Source organism: Galeopterus variegatus, unplaced genomic scaffold (assembly GCF_000696425.1).
Source record: "Galeopterus variegatus unplaced genomic scaffold, G_variegatus-3.0.2 Scaffold1000, whole genome shotgun sequence".
NCBI classification, from domain to species: domain Eukaryota; kingdom Metazoa; phylum Chordata; class Mammalia; order Dermoptera; family Cynocephalidae; genus Galeopterus; species Galeopterus variegatus.
In genome coordinates, this window is record NW_007727111.1 from 314,378 (window position 1) to 337,734 (window position 23,357).

At 35.8% G+C, this 23,357-nt stretch overlaps 1 protein-coding gene across 4 annotated transcripts in view; it reads left to right on the forward strand.

The window, feature by feature from the left end:
* The first annotated feature begins 9,331 nt into the window (after nt 1-9,331).
* PAPD4 (PAP associated domain containing 4) overlaps nt 9,332-23,357 on the forward strand; it is a 59,134-nt gene continuing 45,108 nt past the window's right edge. For 2 of the 4 annotated variants that reach the window (XM_008574151.1, XM_008574148.1), the window contains exons 1-5: nt 9,380-9,670; nt 9,918-9,987; nt 15,851-16,024; nt 16,224-16,313; nt 18,795-19,032. In XM_008574151.1, coding sequence (XP_008572373.1) covers nt 15,888-16,024; nt 16,224-16,313; nt 18,795-19,032 — 465 coding nt within the window. In that variant the 5' untranslated portion in view covers nt 9,380-9,670; nt 9,918-9,987; nt 15,851-15,887. Of the gene's footprint in view, nt 9,671-9,917; nt 9,988-15,850; nt 16,025-16,223; nt 16,314-18,794; nt 19,033-23,357 lie in introns of all 4 variants that reach the window. The other 2 variants (XM_008574149.1, XM_008574150.1) reach the window with 2 other exon arrangements.

Sequence of the window (23,357 nt, forward strand, 5' to 3'; positions counted from 1 at the left end):
GCTTTACCAGATTTCTTGGCATTCCTTAATCTAATCAAATTGACACCTGGAATTAACCGTCACAGCAGGTATCTGAATTGAAATCTAGCCATGTTAAATAAGTATTATACAGAGTATTGATAATTAGTATTATTAAACTTTTAATAATACTAAGGATTTAATCCTCACAACCAAGAGGTAAGTGCTATTATTATACCTATGAACATAAGGAAACTGAGATGCAGATATGTTCACAGTTACTTGTCTAAGGATCTGGGCAATGACTACAATGACATAGCTAATACAAGGATAAAATACCTGAGTAAATAGACTTTTTGTTTTTGAATGATGTCAAGACTTTGAAGCTCTCTTATTTTAATCACATTTCTGTTTTCTGTAAACCAGAATCCCCACTCCAAAGCCCTATTCTCAGATTTCTGGCAGTATGGACATCTACCCAGATGATTGGTATTTCACTCTCTTTTTTTTTTTTTTTCCCCCAAGTACTTACTTGTAGGTGGCAGTGTTAGTTTCAAATCCTACTCTGCATTTTTCTGGGGAAGATTAGAAAATGCCATCTGGTTAGCATCACCCTAAAAAATTATTTTCTGAGTGGAACTTCCTTTAGAAGAAATTGTAAGAGAAGAGAGTGTGGCATAAAGTTACGCAGAATACAAATAAAAAAATGTAGAAATTGAAGCATTAAATTCTGATACCTATCAGAATTACCATTCTGTCCAATAAATTCATTTTTTTCCATCCCTTTTCTTCACTTTTTCTATTGAGGAAAAATTAAAACTTCTTTCTTGGTAACATTTTTCTAGTTCTTGTTGAGGTTTACCCTTGTTCACATACAGCTTGTTTGGTCAGGAATTTTGGAGTCCTTTCCTAATTTGCTGTCTCTTTTATTCAGGGTTTCATTATTGCTACCTTCACCTCCCAAATGGTGGCATTCTTGTTGTAACTATTTGTCTAGAACAGAATCTGGCAAATAGTAGGTGCTCAATAAATATTTACTGATTGGCTGACTGACTGATTGAATGAATGAACAAATAATTGAGTAAATGAAAACCTTCCCAGGAAGGAAAGAAACGAGATCAAGAAGAGTAAATGTGAAACATATTTTTACTAATGAATTTTGTAAAGAATGTTTATGATATTGATTTTATTCTTTTACATGTTCCTAGGATTTATTAATCTTTACATAACCATGAAAAGTGTATATATCCATATAATTTCAGGACTCAGCTTAGAAAAATCAAATGCTAATATAAAAAATGACTATTGGCTCAATGAAAAAACATTTTTTGGTCTAATTACTTCATTTAATTGCAATTATTCTATCTAGTTATTTGTTATCAACCACTAAGATTTTTTTTAGATCCTCGTTGTGTAGTAAATTATTCTTCCCCATGCAGAATTTATCTTATTCTTTGAATTCTTTAGAATACTATCTTACATTATATGGTTCTTTACAATTTTCAAATAAAAGTTAAGAACTGTGATGTTAGTCTGGGTCATACTGAATTGTACGTGTTCAACAAACATTTCCTGATGACAAAAAAGAGGAAAATTGAGATACTGACATGCATTTATTTTAATTATTGTTTTTGTCTTCACAAAATTAACCTTTTAAAAGGCAACTTTCAGGCTCACACACTGTATTCATATGGTATCCTGTGAATCTTAGTTTTGTATTTCCTTCTTAAGACATTTCTGTATTTTCCAAATTTTCTCCAGTAAGCCTTCATTCCTTTGATAATCTTAGAAAGCAATACATTCTATGTTTAAAAAACCTCACTTAATCAGCCATTTATCACACTGAGCAAATTGCTACTCAAGCTTATACTTTAATACAGTAATTCCTAAGGGAATGGAGAATCTGTGGCAGGAATTTCAACTTGAAATTTCCAAAGACTCCAGGTGAATGAATAAAGAATTAAGTTCACAGTGTATTTGTGTAGAATTTGCAATTGCCTTCCTTGATTCTCAGGCAACATTTAAACTGAAATTACATGCTCATATATTTAAACTGTTTAGTACATATTCATTTATTTCCTTTTGTCTTTATTTTTTTCCCTTTTCTTTCTTTAATATATAATTGAAGAACAAGGATAAACGTAAATGTAAAATGAGGAGCAAGGATAATGGCTGAACTTTGTTTTAGTTCTAATACTCTGTTACCATTAGCTGAGACTGTTCTGCAATAAAGTCAGTAGAGAGAGCTTGCGGAGTAGTGTGTTTTGAATTCCTGTGAACACTGTTCAACTCAATAGCCAGTAAATGTTCTCAAATTGTATACAGAGGAATGCACTTTGAAAGTGTACCAGTGACATGTAGAGGATCACACTGGATAGTGAGAAGTTGATAAGTTTGAAGTTTTAACACTATAATCATCGAACTCATTCATATGCATCTTTAATCTTGGAAATATACCTCTGATTTCAGTCACTCCTTCCTAATTAGAAAGATATGTTTATCTCCGTGTGGCATTACCTTAAAAAGAACTACCTTAGATGTCTTTCAACTTTCTGTTTCTCTAACATAGACAACTCTGCTTACAACATGGAATGCATTAATAAAATCCTATCCAGTTACCTCATGACTTTCATATACATCACCAGGGTAATTCAGGACATCTCTTGCTCTGTTTTTTAAGGCAGTGGCCTTTGGATAGATTATGAATTTTAAAATTATACACATTTTCCTTTCAAAGCTTATTTTTGATTGCTCTGAAGGGAGCCAGTATAACTTTAACTGTTAAGCAGTTAAAAATAACGGCTTGGAAACAGACAAACCTAAGTTTGTGTCTTAGCTGTTCTTTTAAACTACTGTCTGACCTTGAGCAATTTACTTTACAGCTCTGATCCTCAATTTTGTCATTTGTAAAATAGGGATAATAATAGAACTCCTTTTGTAAAATTTTTTATGAGAAATAATTAATGCCATACATAAAGCACTTAGCATTCCATCTAGTCAAGCAATATCTATTGAGCACCAACCATGGATCAGGCACTGTGTCAAGCTACTGTCTATCTCAGGAAGTGTTTTCTTACCTCAAATTTTTACTTCCCCTGAGCCTTCTGAGATAGTTCATATTTTCCAAGAAGTGAATGCCAAGATAGGATTAGACATGCAAGAGATTTATTGGGGGAGACCTCTGTGGAGGATAAAGGGGAGGAACCAGGAGCAGGCAGGGAAAGTCTCAGATTCCAGTGTAGGTCTGCCATCTATTAAAGGAGAGGAAGAGGAAGGAGAATTGGGTAGAAAAAGACTGTAGCATTGTTCTAAGAAAGTTTTGTCTAGGCCAATGGGAAGTCCCCAAGCCAGAACTGCCTCTTAGAGGAGTCCTGCATCCTGCAGTAATGGGCTAGAGCTAGCATCCCTGCCATGCTTAGTCATTGGCTGGTTGCATTTCAGGAGAAGCATGGCCTCAGCCCCAAATGTAATTGTAGATCCAGAGAGGCAGCAGCTGGGCTTGTCAGTCAACTGTGCTCTTCACAAAAGACATCGGAGAAATGCATATCCATGGCCATCATGCCCTACATAATAGGATAGATTTCCCCAGTTATTTGCTCTTATAGTATTTTTCTTTTCTCAGTTATCACCATTAAAATTAAATTTTGTTTTCTAAATTTTAAAGGTAATTCTCTCCTTTTGAACTGTAAGCTACATGAGGGTAGTTGCTAAGTCAATGTCGTTTATCCCTGTATCCCCAAGATGCACAAGATGCACAAGATAGGAAGGCACATAATAGGTACAATATACAATAGGAGTCATTATTTTTATCTACTCTCTCCATTCTGTTCTACACATTCCAAACTAGTCTTACACTGTAGTAAAAATTGCAGATGCCAGCTTAATGTTATTTTCTCTGGAGCATCTTCATTTTTAATATATTAGCAAAGCTTAGCCAAAAGTGGCAATGTTTTGAAAATGGACTTATGATTGTACAAATGTGCACTCATTCACAGAGAAAGTAGAACTCTTAATTTTTTTTGTAAATTCTTTCCAGTTTCTTCAGTGGGTATATTCTTGTACCTTCTGCCTTCTAGGCCAAGAGAGCACTGCAGGCTGGGGATTGCCAGCATCTCTCCAAACAACCTGCCTCCCCACTCCCATATCCTTTACAGAAAGCACAATTTTTAGCAGATATAGCAGAAAGTGATGGGGAGATGGGATTGGGGATGTAAATTAATAAAACTGGGATGAAGGAACCTAGAAGTTGTTGTAGATGATTCCAAATCAAAGAAGGGCTCAAGGCACCATTCACATGCCAAATATAAAATTAAAAAGCCCCAAAACTACATCAAAAGCCAAGTCCCTCATGCTGCCCTTCTTCACTGACTCTGCCCCAAGGTTGGGGGTTGAGTGTGGCAGTGAGCTATACCATGCTGAGAGAGAACGCATAGAGTGCTGGAGCCAGGCTATCTAAATTCGGAGCTTGTTTTTGGCATTACCTGTACATTACTCAGTACACTGAGCAAGTTTCTTGGCCTGAGATCAGTTTTCTCACCTGCAAAGTACAGGTAATGATGGTAGTAGCTATGGAGGGCTTTTTAATCAGATTATAAGAGATACTTTATGTAAAGTGCTTAGTAAGGTGATTGGCATATAGTAAACTACCAGTACATCTCTCTACTATCAATTCTTGCCAGCACTTCTGCAATACCCTACTCTAGCCATTTTCAAAATGTGATCCACAGACATTTTCAGGGGTCAGAGGTCAAAACTTTTCCAAATAATACTAAGAATTTATTTACCATTTTCATGTGTTAACATTAGCTTTGATGGTTCAAAAGCAAACTATTGCAGATCACAGTGTAGCCACTATGACGGCTATGATTAAAAAGACAGACAATAACAAGTGTTGCTGAGGATGTGGAGAAATTGGAACACTCATACATTACCGATGAGAATGTAACATGGTGCAGCCACTTTGGAAAACAGCTTGCTAGTTTTAAAAAAATTAAACACAGAGTTACTATATGACCCAGCAATTTCACTCCTAGGTATATATCCAAGACAACTGAAAACATATGTTTAAGCAGAAATTTATATATGAATGTTCATAGCAGCGTTATTCATAGTAGTCAAAAGGTGGAAAAAACCCTAATGTCCATCACCTGATGAATGGATAAACAAAATGTGGTATATCTACACCATGGAATATTGTTTTGGATAATACTTCTGCAGGCAGCTGTCCTGTACATTGTTAGGATGCTTAGTAGCATCCCTGGCTTCTACCCATTAGATGCCAGTGACACTTCTCCCCTCCAATTTGTGATAACAAAAAATGTCTCTAGATATTGCCAAATGTCTCATGAGCACACAGTTGCCTCCAGTTGAACATCTCTGGCACAAATTAAGAAGTATTCATAAAGCACTTCTGCTGCATTTCAAAGAACTCTCAAACAAGTGCACTTCTTGAGGCAAAACTCTTGTGGGATTGAGTTCCAAGCTGAATTATCTGCTTTTATCATGGAACACCATTTTTATTAAAAGATTTATTGGCAGACAAGCTGGTCAGTCAGACTTAGGTGTCTGGCAAACATATTCTTGAAAATAAAAAGTGAAACTCAGTTCAGGGAAAATATCTATTTGTTGTCATTGATATAATTGAGCTTTCAAGCAAAAATAAGAATTTTGTAAAAGATATACCATCACTGTGATCCTGACAGCTTCCAATATACTTAAAGATTCTTCTGATGATATTGGAGCTAATATTAACAAACATGGCTTTTTTTGATAATGTAGGATGCAATGTGCCAACATTTGGAAGATTCGCATAACTCAGGGAACCAATATTTCCAAATGACCAGTGTAGCATGTTACAAAATCACATATGATTTAAGAGATTTATTGAAAGTGCAACATGGACTGATAGCTTTTGTGTTTTTAACAGCTTTTTTGAAGTATAATTGGGATATAAGTAGCACATGTGTATACATATAAACACACACATAAAACTACCACATCAAGATAATGAATGTGAGTATCATTCCCAAGTTTTTGTACTCCTTTGTGATCTCTCCCACTTGCCCTTCTTCCCTCTCCTCACTGACAATTTATTTTTATTCTTAGTAGTATTCCATTGTATGAATATACCACGAATTGTTTATCCATCCACCTGTTGGACATTTGTGTTGTTCCAGTTTTTGGGTGTTACATATACACATATAGTTGCTGGTAAATATTTCTGAACAGGTCTTTATGTAGACACATGCTTTCATTTCTTTTGGGTAAATACCTGGGAGTGGAATGGCTGGATCACAAGTAAATATATGTTTAACTTTTTAAGAAACTGCCAAAGTGTTTTCCAAAGAGGTTGTACTATTTTACATTCCCATTAGTACTGCATAAGAGTTTCAATTGCTTCACATTCTCACTAACACTCGGTAAGGTTAGACTTTTGATTTTACCACTAAATAGGAAGAAAGTAGTATTTTGTTGTGTTTTTAAATTGTATTTTCCTAATGACTAATGATGTTGTGTATCTTTTTGTGTGTTTGCAATCCATATTTTTTTTGGGTAAAGTGTCTTTTCAAACTTTTGGCACATGTTTACTGTGATATTTTCTTAATATGGAGGGATGAGAATTTTAAAAATATACATTCTGGATATAAGTTCTTTGTCAGATTTGCAAATATCTTCTTCAGTTTTTGGCTTTTCATTCTCTTAAAAGAATTATCTTGAACAGACGTACTTAATTTTGATAAGTCCAATTTATTCCTTTTTTCTTTCAAGAATAGTGGTTTTGGTATCATACCCAAGAAACCTTTGCCTAACCCAAATTCATAAATATTTTTGATGCTGTTGTAAATGCTATTTTTAATTTCAATTTCAGATTGCTCATTGCTAGTATAATACAAATGCAATTGACTTTTGTGTGTTATTTTATAATCTACAGTCTTGCTCACGTATTAGTTTTAATAGCTTTTTGTAGATTCTGTAGGATTTTCAACTTGTCACCTACAAATAAAGCCGGTTTTATTTCTTTTCCAATTTGAATGTCTTTTATTTCTTTTTTTTTTTTCCTTTTTTGTCTTTTTTACTGACCGGTAACGGGATCGCAACCCTTGGTGTTGCGCCTGCACCGCGCTCAACCAGTGAGCGGGAACCGGTCTCCACATGGGATCCGAACCCTCGGCAGGAGTGCCTCCGCGCTCCCAAGCGGCACACTCTCCAGTGCGCCACCGGGCCGGCCCTGAATGTCTTTTATTTCTTTTTCTTGCCTTACTGCACAGGCTAGAACTTCCAGTACAATGTTGAACAGAAATGGTGAGAGCAGAAATCCTTGCCTTTTGTTCCTAAGCTTAGGGTGAAATCATTCAGTTCACCATTACATGTAATGTTTTTTACAGATGTTCTCTATCAAGATGAGAAAGTTTTCTTGTAAACCTAGGAATGGATATTGAATTTTGCCCACCACCTTTGTTGCATCTATTGAGATGATCGTATGGTTTTTCTTTTTTAGCCTTGGTTAATATGAATTATGTTCATTTTCCAATGCTAATTCAACCTTGCATTCCTGAGATAAACCCCCATTTGGTCATGATGTATTATCTGTTTTATATATTGTGAAATAAAAATAGCTTGAATTTTCTTAAGAATTTTTGCTTCTATGTTTACAAAATATAGGCCTGTAGTTTTCTTCTTCAATTTCTAGGGTTTGGGTATTAGCAATGCTGGCCTCATAGAATAATCTGGGAAGTATTCCTCCTCTTCAGTTTCCTGGAGGACTTTACGTAGAATTGGAATTATGTTTTCCTTTAAAATATACCAGTTTAACATTATACGAGTGGCTGTATTACTATCAGATAAAATATACTTGAGGGCAAAGAAAAGAAGAGGGTCATTTATAAAGTGGATTATTTCATGATGGTAAAACTTTCATACGGGATAAATTCATCTGAATAACAGAATAATTATGTTTATGCAACTAATAGAGCTTCAAAATACATGAAGCAAAAACTAATAGAACTACAAGAAGAAATAGAAAAATCTGCAACTGCAGTTAGAGATTTCAGTACTCCTCTCTTAATAATTAGAATAAGTAGAAAATCGGTAAGGATATATAAGATTTGAACAATAACATCAGCCAACTTGACATGACTGACATTTGTAGAACACTACATCCAACAACTGTAGAATAGACATTCATTTCAAATGCACATAGAACATTTACCAAGACAGACCATACTGTGTGGGCCACAGAACAAGTGTCAATAAATTTAAAATAATTCAAACTATACAAATCATTTTCTCTGATCATAATGGGCTTACATTAGAAATCAATAACAGAAAGATATCCAGAAAATCCCTCAACATTTGCAGACTAAATAACACACAAAGAACCCAGGGGTCAAAGAAGAAATCAATAGGGAAATCAGACAGTATTTTGCAATGAAGGAAAATGAAAACACAATTTATCAAAATATGTGAGATGCGGTAGTACTTAGAGGGACACATCCCACCAAATGCCTATATTACAAAAGAGATATCTCAAATTAATGACCTCAGTTTCTGCGTTAAAAAACCAGAAAGATAAAACAAAAGCTTTAAAAATAAAAAAAAATTTAAAAGCAGAAGAAAAGAAACACAAGAGCAGAAATCAATGAAATAGAAAACAGAAACACAATAGAGAAAATCTACGAAAGCAAAAGCGGGCTTTGAGATTTGAAGCTGATAAGCCTTTCGCCAGACTGACAGAGAAAAAGAAAGATGACACAAATGACAGATTTCAGGAATGAAAGGAGTCATATGTTATAGATATTAAAAAGACAATAAAAAATACTGTTACCAGATTTACATCAATAAGTTAAACAATTTAGACATTTCTACAAACAAACGTTCACTTGGGAAGAAGTATCAATAGATAAATGTTGAATTAGTGAATGCTAGTTACTATTATGGGCAGGGCGCCAAGTCCGGGCTTTGGAGACAAATAAGGCATTTTTGTCGCTACGAAGGTCTCAGTTTACTGGAAGGGAAAAACAACAAATAAATCTTAATACTGAACCGGAGGAGAATAATGGAGGAAAACTGGTTCAGGAAAGCTTCTCTGGGGACGAGTCTCCTTGCCGACACACGGACTCGTAAGAAACGTTTATCAGGACAAGAGCAGCTGCACGCGAGTTCGGGCAAAGGGCCCAGACGCAGCCCCCTGCGGACGGCCCTCCGCCGATTACCTGTTGCCCCAATCTTAGGCCAGTTCTACCCCTTTCCCAACTCGCTCTGGCAGCCGCACAGTAACCATCTTCCGCCAAGTCCGCACACGTGCGGCCTTTGCGCCTGCTCATTCGAGCAAAGAGGTGCCCGGAGGGGGCCTGGCGGCTGCCGGAAGTATGATCCCGATAGGTATTCCCATCCGGGGTCACGTCAATCTTCCGGGTGTCTTTGACAGGGCTTTTTACGCCGCTTTTTCGGCGACTCTTTGGTCTTCCGCTTTTTGCCACCGCCCCCAACCTTCCACACCCTTGTCGGCTCTGCCTTTTTTTTGTGTGTTGCTCCTCCCCTGGTAGCCGTGCCCGGGAATTAGATCGCTAGCCGGAACCGGAGCTGGGCCTAGCCATCCATCGGCTCAGGCAAAAGCTACGACCGAGCTCTCCCCGCCGTCGCTGTTCGGGCCTTGGAGTTCCTGGGCGGGCAGTGCTGGTAGACCCTGCGTGGCCCTTACCGAGGGACACCTGTGAGTTCAGGGGGTTTCGGAGAGGGACGCAAAAGTGTAGGCCCATGTCGGGGGCGGGGCTCGGGGAACTTTTTCTGAAACTGTAGTGTTCTGTTTTGCCTGAGAGGTTCCGGCACTTAGATGTCCCACACCAGACTTATGGGCGGTCCCCAGTCTGCAGTACTTTTTGAAGAGTCTTAGGACAGCTTACTTTTTTCACTCGTTTTCTCTTCCTCGCTTCCTGCTTCCCCACCCCTCCTTTTCTCAGTCCAGGACCAAAAGAGGAAGATTGTCTTGGCACTCCCACATGGTGGTTCAAAGGGTCGTGAAGAACTAAGGTAAATATCTGGATTAATTAACAATCAAAAAAGGCATTTATCTTTAAGACTTTTAATTAAATGGCATGGAATTGCCTCAGTTCTTCACTTTACGGGAAAACGCACAGGTTAGGACTGTCTGATAGGTGTATATCCTTCTTTTCCCGTTCAGCCTTTGTAGATAGGATCTCCATCTCGCTTTATAGGTAAAACACGAAGTTACGTGTCTCACAACTTCTGGATTATCTAAGTTCCCTGTCTTGTTTTCTCTCTCTTGGCTCTTTGTTTAAAATAGCAGTTTTATACGTTGTGTATACCAATTGGGTGAACAGAGAAGAAACAAAGAGAAACTAAAACTCAAGCTAAATTGACAACTTGTTAACAGATGTGCAGTATATGATATTGCGAGGAAAGAGATCATAACTCATCACTAAGTCTGTGTTTTTATTACAGTTAATGTACTACATTGCAAATACCATCATATTATTTGGTTCAGTACCCCAAGGCTTTTAACATGTACTTATTGTACAGCCATATTGTATGGTTCAGTACCCCAAGGCTCTTAGTTTATACTGATTAATAGCCAGTAACATTATTTTGTTGGTGTTAATAGCCCCGATTATGTCTGATTTGGAAATGTCTGGTAACAAGCTCCATGTGAAACAGGCCATTTATCAGTTGCTTAAGAAATGTCCATTCGGAACCATGTAACTAGGTTAGTTTTTTAACACTTGGATGGAATTTAATTCTTGTCAGCACCACACTCACCCAGTGAGCAAACCGGCCATCCCTATATGGGATCTGAACCCGTGGCCTTGGTGTTATCAGCACCGCACTCTCCCGAGTGAGCCACAGGCTGGCCCGGAATTTAATTCTTAATAAATAGGAATGTCCCGTTCAAAACCTGAAGGTGTTTAGGAAATAGACTTTTTGTACTGTGGAGAAAAGTGGGTTTAAGAGGATGAAAGGTATTTGGACAAGGTGGACAGATAACTTGATTTAGTCAGTACAGTTCTGGTTGTTTTTTTTTTTAAAAGAAGACCGGCAAGGGGATCTTAACCCTTGACTTGGTGTTGTCAGCACCACGCTCAGCCAGTGAGCGAACTGGCCATCCCTATATAGGATCTGAACCCGCAGCCTTGGTGTTATCAGCACTGCACTCTCCCGAGTGAGCAACGGGCCGGCCCTCAGTTCTGGTTTTTATACTAGGTAGATTCTGCTTTCCAAGGAATCCTGATGAAGGAATTATATAACCTTGAGTGTTCTCTAATTTGTTGAAGGAGAGGTCAAGTTGAGGACAGAAATTCCAAGTTTTAAGTTACAGGACTAAGTACCTTATCACTAGGAATTACTTTGTAAGCTATTCTTTTAGTACCTTGTCTCATGTGTGATTATTTACAAATAAACCTGTACAATTTCCCGGGGGGTCAACCTTAGGAAATAATCTTAAAAGTTCTCTTCTTAAGGCAAGAACCGATACATTGGTTTTAAAAACTGTTCCAAATTTACTTAGGTTATTTTATTTTATAATCCAGTATAAATTGAAAAGCTGATAGCTTTTAAGGTAATAAAATAGGATACTGCCAATATTTGGATTTTATTTATATATCATAAAATTTGTCACACCTGCTACCACAATTCATGTGGACTGATGTTTTATATGGTTCATCGCTACTTAGTGAAGAAGCCTTTAATTCAGAATACAAAGAAAACAAAAACTTAAAATTTTGTGGAGGTCATCTTAATTCTGGTACAGTAGTAGTTTTACTGGATTTTATCCTGTGAGGCTCTATTTTCTGTTTTTTAAAAAAATTCTTTATATTGTTAATGATAGATTATTTTGGTGTCATTTTAATTTTCATTCAAATTAATGTTGAAATGTACTAGGAAAAGGAATCAAAATTCATGGGCTTTTTGTTAACTGTCTTTTCTCAAGATGGTCATGCAGGATTATCTATGTTGGCGAGCATTGAATGCCATTGGTTAAATTCCCTAGGAATGATTCTCTCACTCAGAAGGCTGGACTGGCTAAGAGCCTGACTTGGGGGCCAAAATTCACATGGAGGAGAGCCTGACAGATATTTTGTTTTGGTGAACAAAACATAGGCTGAACTAGATATCTGCCCTAGACTGAACTTTTGGCTGTGGAATCATTCTAAGCTTTTAAGCCTGTGATAATTTGGTTATTTAACTTTGCAGTGTAGTTCTGGGCCACAAGACGTCTCTTGACTAACAAGATAGAAATAAGGTGTGGTCTGGGCATTTCGGGGTCTTCAAATCTGAATGCACTATGTCATTTTGGGTCTTCAAGTCTGAATGCACATGTGTAGGACCTTACTTGGGTCCAGAGGAAAAACATAGCATATTATTTATAGGGATAAATAAAAGTGTCTAGACTTTTAACTATGAACTGATTTAAATAATTCTGAAAATAGAACATTTTAATTCTAGTTTTTCTGAGTATAAATTTCTTCCTTTGATTAGATCTATGTAGTATCTGTTGTCCAACAAAATGAAATATCAAGCAAAATTTATTACAGTGAACTGTATTTAATATGTCTTTCTTTGTAAGTCCAATGAGATAGGAATTATGTTTTATGGGAAGTTAGGTCAGGGAGGCAGAGTAAAGAAGGCCAAGAAAGAGTGTGAACCTGGGCGAAGGGTAGAGCAAGATGTTAGTTGCCCATTTTGAACCTGGCAATCCATGATTATTGAATGTACTTTTAATAAAGTATTCCCTGGAATGCTGCTTTGTTCAAGATATTTGTCCATTTCCTCTGAGCAGTGAACATCAGGGGGTACAGGTCATCAGGTATGAGAGGACTGATTTTTTTTTTTCATCTCCTATAATAAGAGATAAGGACCTGCTGAAGAAAGTTGACATACTCTTGTTTTCTGGAGGTAATACCTTGTTTCTGGTCCAAATTAGAGAGTTAGACATTTGGGGTGTTATCTGATGATGGTCCAGAGACTTTTATCCACAATCTGTTATGAACCCTGGACTGGTGAATCTCCTTATCTGTGGCTGGTGTTGGGAATTTTAATAGTATAGAATTGAAAAAACAAGGAACAAAGTTTGTATGAGTTTATTCCCAGATCTACCTTTTTCTCTCCTGTGTTGTGTCTTCCAGTTTTTCCAGTCCTCCTAGTCTCAATCCCCAGAGGCAACACCTTCAATTCTTTTAGCTGCCTAAAAGGTATTTTCCTCTTTTTTTTAAATAAAAAAGCTTCTATAGGTCATTCTTTCAATTTATATTTACTGAAATTGAGGACTTAGCACTTTTTGTAACTTCTCTCATCCTCCACGTATATATTTATATATACACACACACAAATCGTGATTTTTAAACATAAATATATAACACAGTAATAGGTGTAATATATAAAAAATACAATATGTTATATAAAATAAACATCACAATTTTTGTTTAAATATATTCAATGTTTACATTATTGTAAGAACCAAGTAGGTAACTATGATTATATTTCCTTTTTTATATGACCTTTTGAGTGTGTTTTCTGTAGTTTAGTAATTTCTTTTCCTCTTAACTAGCTGCCTTTCTATATTTCTGTAATTATTTCTACTCTGTTAGGAGAACTTCTCTCTATGGTCAAATACATAAGATAATTTACCAGTTATTATTATTATTATTATTTTTGATATTTTCTTGAAGCCCTCCGTCCTTCTGCTCTAATTTGAGCTGTTAGCTTCCCTTCATCATCCTCCTGGGGAATTTACTTTGTTTCTGCCGTACATTCAATCTTTCTTTTCCTAAATCCCAAGTTCTCTCTCTCTCTCTCTCTCTTTTTTTTTTTTTGATACCTACATGTTTAAAATGTTTTTATTCTCCCTTGTGTTGCTTGTATAGCAAGGGATAGAATTATAGCCTGAGAGCATTACCTTCAGAGCTTTGAAGGCTTTAGTCTATGTCTTGTGCTATTGAGAAGTCTACTGCCATTTTGATTCCGAGCCCTTTGTTTATAACATTTCCCCCCTGTGGAATATTTTATAAACTTCTTTTTCCTGATTGTCTGAAATTTCACCATAACATGCCTTGATATGTATCTTTTTTACTATGCTTTATACTGATTGGGTCCTTTCAATTTGGGTATTGGTGTCTTTCAGTCCTGGACATTTTCTCGTTTTATTTATTTAGGAATTTCCTTCTCTGTATTTTTTCTGTTTTTCCTAGACCTTCTGTTATAATGTTGGATGTTGGACCACATAGTTTGACTCTCTTTTATTTTCCCTCCTGTTGTCCTGTCTCCTTCCTGCCCTCACCAATTTTTCCTATTCTTTCTAATATGTTTCTTAAATGTTACATTTAATTTTCTGCTGGATAGTTCTGCTTTCAATTTTGTAATTTCCATGGGCCCTTTCTTTTTATTTATTTATTTATTTATTTATTTTTTCCTTTTTGTCTTTTTCCGCGTCCGGCAACGGATCGCAACCCTCAGTGTCGCCCCCGTACCGGACCGGGACCAGCAATGGGATTGCACCCCTCGGTGTCGCCCCCGTGCCTCGCTCAGCCAGTGAGCGGGAACTGGTCTGTATGTGGGATCCGAACCCTCGGTGGGAGCGCCGCCGCGCTTCCCAAGTGGCGCACTATAGCAGTGCGCCACCAGGCCGGCCCGGCCCTTTCTTTTTAAATAGCATATTCTTGTTTTATGTTTGCAATGTCTTTTCAATAATCAGGGATTTTTTTTTTTTTTTGAGTGTTCATTTGTTCTTGGCATTGTTTCTATTTACTCCCAGATCTTTTATTCTTCTGGTGACCCATGATATATTTTAACTGAGAGGTCCTAGAAGTCAAATCAGAAGCTCTGTGTGTCTGGATGGAGCCTGTCATCTAGTAGGCTTCAATGCAGGTTGTAGTTAGCTTGACTTTTCCTTGGTGGATCCCCAACTGTTACTATGTTACAGGTTCTCTTGTTACTATATTATATAGTTTCTCTCTCAGTTTTTTTAGGCAAGAGTTTTCTAATTGATTGCTTTGGGAAGGTAGGCGGAGGGCCCTATTTTTACTTTGTAGACTTTACTTAATATAGTAACTGTTTTCAGTTTGCTACCTTACCTTACCTTTTGCAAGACTACAGCATTGCTGGATCAGTCATTGTGAAGAATAAATATCTAGCCTCCTGCCTGGGTCGGTGAAGGGTTCTCATTGCTTTATATAGTTTTTCCCCATTCCTGTGGAATAAAGCCCTCTTTTATTGGAAATCTTTTGTATTAATTGTGTAGACTTTGAGGGGAATCTCAGAATTTTATAAATTGTTAAGTGATACAGATTCCTTCCCTTGTTTGATCAGATCTGAAGGATCCACATCTTAGGAATTAGGTTGTCATATGATGGCTTATATCTTTGTATAAATTGGATTGAGAATAAGCGTAAGAATCTGTGGGAGTTCATTAAATGTCTCTCTTGAATGGTTTATTTTTCATCAGAGTATGTGGGGATACCTTGATTTTCTAAAAGATTTGTTGATATTTAGGGTAAATTTATTAGGGTAAATTCCTCAGAAAATTAGAAATGTGCATATATTTTGCTATTACTTAATAATGTGGTTAATCCAAATTTAAAATTTGTTATTAGTATTATTCTTTTTTTTTTTTTGGCTGCTGGCCAGTACAGGAATTGAACCCTAGATCTTGGTGTTTATCAGTACCATGCTCTAAAGAACTGAACTAACTAGCCAGGCCTATTAATGTTTTTCTTTTATCTACAGTGGAACTTAAGAGACCTATTTAAACTTTTAAAAATAACTTTGCAAATGAAATACATAACTTGGTAACTAATTGTTTTAAATAGCAGATAATAGTTATCAAAAAGTTCAGTATCTTTAAGATATAATAATTTAGTATTATCCTTTTAAATTATTCTAGGTAGAAGAATACATGTTCACTTTCAGTGAAAAAGAGCATGTTCCCAAACTCAATTTTGGGTTGCCCGCCCTTCACTCCAAGCCATCAACAACATAATAACTTCTTCGCCCTGTCACCAACTCTTTATTCACATCAGCAACTTGTAGACGCTCAGTTTAACTTTCAGAATGCAGAGTAAGTACGTGATATTTTGGCCCATATTGTTTGTAAATTTTGTTTTCTATTTGACATAAACCACTTTTGTATGAAACATTTGAAGGGAGAGAAATTGTCACTTCTTGTTCTTTTTTCATCAGTGTTTAGTTTTTCCAAAGTATTTTTTTTAAAGAAAAATATATGTATATTATTGCTGTTCTTTCTTTGTTTTTGGTAGCTTGTCTAGAGCTGTGTCATTACAGCAGCTGACATATGGAAATGTCAGTCCAATACAGACCTCCACTTCCCCATTATTTCGAGGAAGGAAGTAAGTACTTCTCACTTAATTATTTTAAAGGAAAATTTTGCATTTCTGAGAACTGTTTAACAATGTATGTTCAATCAGACCAGTCACAGAATTTTAAAATTTTTATGTTTTAAAAGTTTTAGAAGTTCTTTTGTTGATTTATTCTTGCCAGTATTGTAAATTTTAGATGGAATGAGGTTACATTTCTTCAGAAAACTACTTTTCAGTTGAGGTTTTTAACTAAATCAGATGATCTTCTGTATTCATTTTTTTAGGGTTGCCGTAACAAAGTACCACAGACTGGGTGGCTTAAACAACAGAAATTTATTTTCTCACAATTCTGGAGGCTTGAAGTCTAAGATCAATGTGTTGGCAGAGTTGGTTTCTTCTGAGGCCTCCTTGGCTTGTAGATGGCTACCTTCTCTCTGTGTCCTTATATGGCTGTCCCTCTGTCTGTGTTTTCTGTGTTCTAATCTTCTCTTCTTCTAAGGATACCAGTCATATTGGATTAGGGCCCATCCTAAGGACCCCATTTTAACTTAATTATTTAAAGGTCCTATTGCTAAATACAGTCACATTCTGAGGTACTGGGGTTTAGGACTTTAACATTTGAATTTTGAGAGAACACAATTCTCCTCATAACACTTTCTTTCTAGCAAAGTTTACTATGTATTTTTCTTTTGATTTATCTAAACCTTGCACAGGTGAGGTTTCATGATAACAAATATTATTGTAGTAAAATTTTCTACCTGACATAAAGCTGTCTACAGTCAAGTCAGGAGCCAACTAATTTTAACCTATTTGCTTAAAAGAAATCCATGCATTGCAAAATAATCATAGAACTTGAGAGGTGGTTATTAAGATAACGTTTGGCAGTATTTACAAGTATTGTTATTACTTTAAAGCCTGTACAAACATTCTGTAACTTTGATGTCCAATTAAAAATAACACTAAGAATTATTAATCACTCACTGTGTAGTAGGCATTATTCTAAGGACTTTATAAGTAATGATTTGATTAAGTCTCATAACACTTTATGAGGTAGATACTGTTATCCGTCTTCTGTTGAGGAGAGAGCTTAAGCACACAGGTTAAGTAACAGTTATGTAGGTGGAAGTGGCATAGCTGGGATTTGAAATCTAGTGGTCTGCCTCTGGATCCCATGCTTATAAGCACTACAAGTTCTTCAGAGTTATTACTGGGGCAAGTTATAAAATGAGTCTAAAAGTATTGACTTTATTCAGATTTTAATTTTCTTAGAGATTGCCTTGATAAACAGTTTGTGAGTCATGAATGAAAATAAATTTCATTAGTTCATAGTTATACATGTTTTTAAAACCACAATTGGTATTCTCAGTAGAAGATATTTAGCATGTATAGCTCTAAATTACATTTGTGTTTAAAAATATTAAGTATACTGTACACTTTTACCTGTGAGTAGGAATTCTAGTTATTTTGTGGATCTGTCAAGGAGAAAGAAGTTGGCATAATCCCAAAGGAGTATTATAATGATAATAAAATCTTCAGATGGCTATGGCCCATAGAATTTTAGAGCTTAAAGGGAATTGGACTATTTTCTATGGCATAAAATATTACCTAAGTGAACAACTTAATATATTCATGAAGTAAGTATCTTTTTTCCTCAAAAAATATTTACTTCTAAATTATTTTCCTCTTGCCTTTTATTTTGAAAATTTTCAAACCTTCAGAAAAATTTAAGGGATAGTACAATGAGCATCTATAGGCCTTTTACCTAGATTTATCAATTAAAGTTTTGTACATTTGATTCTTTCTGCCTCTTTCTCTTCCTACCCCCACACTTTTTATTTTCTGAATGATATGAAAGAAAGTTGTTGGTATCATTTGAATTTTCTCCAAAACACATCAGCTTATTCCTCCTAAATGCAAAGATATTCTCCTATATAACCAAAATACATTGATCATGCCCAAGAGCCCAAGAAACCTGACATTATTATAATGCTGTTATCTGATGCAGTTAATTTTCAAGTTTCCTCAGGTGTCCAATTTTATATAGCTTTTTTCAAAGGTAAGTATCTCTTAATTTGGCCTTTCCTACTCATGAGCCAGAACATAGGTATATTCAAAGAGACCTTTTTTCTGTATAGCACTTAGCTCACTTAACCTTATCCTCCTTAGTTTAGGGTTTGGGTCTTTTGTTCTTAGTGAGTTAATAATAAAATTTTTCCTACAAAGTTTTCACTGTTGAGATGAAACATGGGGGTAGTTCAAATGACTAATTCCAATATATACATGTAGTTTGTTTTTCTATGTGCGTTATTACTACTTATTTTTTCTAAGGTGTTGAGAGGCATTTCTTGTGCTGAAAATGAATATTTTAAAGATCCAGATAGAACTAATAATGTGACCTTACTGACAGTCATAATATTGTCATCTGTATGATATTTATGTATTTTTAATGGTTTTCTCTTTGTTTTCAGAAAGTTATGTATTTAATCACTAAGGTATATTGCTTGTTTTCAGGAGATTAAGCGATGAAAAAAACCTTCCTCTTGATGGTAAACGGCAACGTTTTCATTCACCCCACCAAGAGCCAACTGTAGTTAACCAGATAGTGCCTTTATCAGGTGAACGAAGATATTCAATGCCACCATTGTTTCATACGCACTATATACCAGATATAGTCAGAAGTGTTCCACCTTTTCGAGAAATACCGTTTTTAGAACCTAGAGAAATCACACTGCCTGAGGCCAAAGATAAGGTAATAATAATGTAGACTTTAGTTTCGCCTTTTGGGAATTTAATATAAATAATGTGTTCAAAGAACCAGAAATACCTAATGTCCTGGATTAAGGAGAACATGCCTTTTTTTGACTGTTTAAAGTACTGTAAGTACTGTTTCAACCCAATTTTCTGTGTTAATATTACTTCAATTTTTGTTACTGTTCCTTTATGGAAGTACACAGCCATACTTCCATAAAAGAAAATCAGATATTCCACTGATTCGTAAAAATTTGGGATTAGAGTTCAAAATGTTTGATCTTCTAGATAGTTCTCTTGTTACTTGTTCTTATTACAGAAAAATAAGTTTTCATATGGTATTGTAATAAAGTATTAAAAAGCATTTTGGGATATTTGTGTTTATCATGAGGCTTTTGAATGTCAAAAATAGAGAACCTAGGAGTCACTGAGAAAGTAATACATTCAAAGTGATATGATCAAGAAAGATTTATCAAAAACATTATTTGTAAAAAACATTTCACATAAATGAAATGAAACACAAAGTAATAATTCTTGGAAAATTACATTGTCAGCATTTGGGAACAATGACTTATTTTAACACCCAATATTAGAAGCATATCTTTCACCTTCCACATATTTAGTGAAACCTAAAAAAACAGAACAACACAAAAAAACTTCTAGGTAATCGAGAAGGGTTTATAATGTAATTATTTGCATTCTCTTGGATTGTCTATGGCTTACACTTGGCTGTTTTTGCATTTTCAAAGCTGCCCTACTTTTGAGAAATATGACATTTGTAGGGTAAGGAGGGGCCTGAAGAGAATGTAATAACTTTGTTTTATTTATCTTTGGGTTCCTAGCAACCAGCATAGGTCTAGAACATAGTGAGTATGCAGAAAATGTTGAGTCAGAAAAGCAATACCTGCTTCATTCCTTAGTTGTGCTGCTTTTTGTTCCTCTTTCATTTCTTTGTTCTTTAATTGAGTTATAATGTACCATAAGATTTCCCTTTAAAGCATACAATTCAGTGGTTTTTGGTATATTCAGAAAGTTGTCCAACCATCACCACCAAAACATTTTCATTACCCCCAAAAGGGACCTTGTACCCAGTAGCAGTCACTTCTCCATCCCCCTCCTTAACCTCTCCCTCCTCTGGCAACAACTAATCTGTTTTCTTTCTCCATGCTTTTGTCTCTTCCGGACATTTCATATGAATGGAATCACACAATATGTGGCCTTTCGTGTCTTGTTTCTTTCACTTAGCATGATGTTTTCAAAGTTCATTCGTGTTGTAGCATGTATCAGTGCTTCTTTCCTTTTTATAGCTGAAAAATATTCCATTGTATGGCTATATCATGTTTTTGTTAATGCATTCCTCAGTTGATGGACTTTGGGTTGTTTCCACTTTTTGGCTGTTATGAATAATGCTGTTATGAATACCTGAACCAATTTTTGCATGGACATATGTTTTCATTTCTCTTGGGTATGTACCTAGGAGTGAAATTGCTAGGTTATATGGTAATTCTTTGTTTGACTCTGAGGAGCTGCCAAAGTGTTTTCTAAAGTGGCTGCACCATTTTACATTCCCATCAGTAGTGTATGAGTGTTCCAAGTTGTTCACATCCTTGCCGACACTTTAACACTTGTTATTGTCTGTCTTTTTGATTATAGCCATTTCAGTGGATGTGAGGTGGTATCTCATTGTAATTTTGATTTGCAGTTCTCTAATGATTAATGATGTTGAGCATCTTTTTATTTGCTTGTTGGACATTTGTTTATCTTCTTTGGAGAAATGTCTATTCCGATCCTTTGCTCATTTTTTTTTTTTTAAAAAAGATGACCGGTAAGGGGATCTTAGCCCTTGGCTTGGTGTTGTCAGCACCATGCTCAGGCAGCGAGCCAACCGGCCATCCCTATATGGGATCCGAACCCGGGGCCTTGGTGTTATCAGCACCACACTCTCCCGAGTGAGCCACGGGCCGGCCCATTTGCTCATTTTTTAATTGGGTGGTTTTGTTTTTTCATTGTTGAATTGTAAGAGTTCTTTATATATTCTAAATATAAGACCATATCAGATATATGATTTGTAGGTATATTTTCCCATCCCATGGCTTGTTTTTCTACTTTTTGGTGTGCTTTGAGGCACAAAAACTTCTCATTTTGATGCAGTCCAGTTTTTCTGCTTTTCTTTGGTTGCTTGTGCATTTGGTGTCATATCTAAGAAACCATTGCTCAGTCCAAGGTCACAAAGATTAATGCCTATGTGTTGTTGAAGAGTTTTTTAGTTTTAGTTCTTACATTTAGGACTTTGATCCATTTTGAGTTAATTTTTGTATGTGATGTGAAGTACAGGGCACAACTTCATTCTTTTGCTGTTGATTCAGTTGTCCCAGCACAATTTATTGAAAAGGCTATTTTTTCCTTCTTTGTAATTCTTTTTGTACCATGAAATAGGTAAAATAATCAGGTAAAACAGTGGGAGAGAAGAAAAAGCAAAGTAAAATGAGTAAAGACTAACTTGGGGTGTTTTGGTACCATTTCCTCCCTCCCCAACCTTCTTTCTTCTTTCTTTACTTTCTCGTTTTAAAGAAACTCTTATAATGCTGTAACTGTGAAAGCCTGTGGTATAAATCAAATCAGACCAATTCTTTGAATGATTATATAAAAATCTTTTACTATATGTGGGCTTCAAAAAATATAGCATGTTGGTAGGCCCTTTTTATAAATGGAATTTATTATGCATAGATAGTAAAAGCTGTCTATTTTTGCATGTGTTTATATGTTTGTAATAGTTAACTATTAGAACTAATTACATACTAGTTCTGCATTTGGACTAGGCATATGTTGAGTCTCAGTAAACTTAATAACAGGTAAGTCAGATTAGTCACTATAAATCATCTGGTAGTGTGTGGTTCCATGTCAATAACTTTTTATTTGCTTAGTCACATAGAAAAAGATTCTACTGTATCTTACGTTTTTGGAATTAGGCATTTATCTCAGAGGGATAAAGATAAATTTTGTAGTTGAACCAAATTCTTTGATTGCCACTATCCCTGCCTAGATGTTGGAGAAAGATGGCAAGCAGTTCTTTGTTCATTCTTTAGGCAAATGGTTTTTAAGAAAACTAACATTTATTGATGTCTTTTCTCTTCTGGACATTTTACATATGTTACTTTATTTAGTCTTTTCAATAACCCCATGACATGGGTATTATCCTAATTTTATTGAGGCTCAGAAAGCTAAATAATTTGCTTAAGGTCACAACTAGTAAGTGACAAAACAAAGAATTGACCTTTGTTCCAAAAAATACAAAGAGCAGGAACTTAAGACACTTAAAATAAAGGTAGGGAGATGACGTTCTTAGAACTGACTATAATACCAGATAATCTGACAGCAATTACTAGTATTTATTGAGTGTCTTTCTTTGTCAGCAATGTGCTTAATTGTTTGTATGGTTTACCTCTGTTGAGTGTAAAGTGAATAGAGGGTTCAGTGTGAGATGAAGCAGTGGTTTGGGCCTTTGCATGTACTGTAGAATGCCACTGAAGGTTTTTGAGTAGAGGAATAGCACAATCAGATTTGTATTTTTAGGAAGATAATTCTTGCAGTATAGTGGAGTTTAGTTTGGAATGAGGTGGGCCTGGAGGATGGATGATCACCTTGAACGCTGTTAAATTCATTCAGATGAAAGGCACTGAAGCTTTCAGTTCTGGCAGATGGTAGTGAAAAAGGTGTGAGAGATAAACCTAAGTAAAATTGACAGAACATGTGTAATAATTGAATATAGGGGAGAGAAGGAGACATGAATGACTCCAATGATCTGATTCTGGGCTACCAACAGAGATAAGGAACCTACATTCGAGGTGTATAAGCTGATTGAGGAAATAGTCAAGAACTATTTGGAACTATGGGAAAGTCTAGTATAAAATTTGTGCTCTTAAGAAACCGCATGTTCTGTAAATAGCACACTAAACCTATAAAGCTTATGGGAAATAGAGCCAGAGCAGACTATTCAAAACCTAAACAATTTTGAAACTAGCACACTATCAGAAGTAATAATTTGTGCCATGAGAAATAACTTGGACAGACCAGGCAAGCAGCATAGCATGGCTGGATGCTGCTGCAGGTAATATTAAACATACACAAAAGAGAGTTGAGATGCTGGTTAGTGCTGAGACCAAGGCAGTTAAAAACAGAGCTCTGAGTCAGTGAAGCCGTTGTTAAGGTAGAGTAGAGACAAAAGGAAATGCACCAGTGCAGAGCTGTGTGAGGCTAGGGGTATATTTTACTGATCAGGAACTCTGGATACAAATGCTAATTTTTAGTTGTTTTAGATTTGTAATG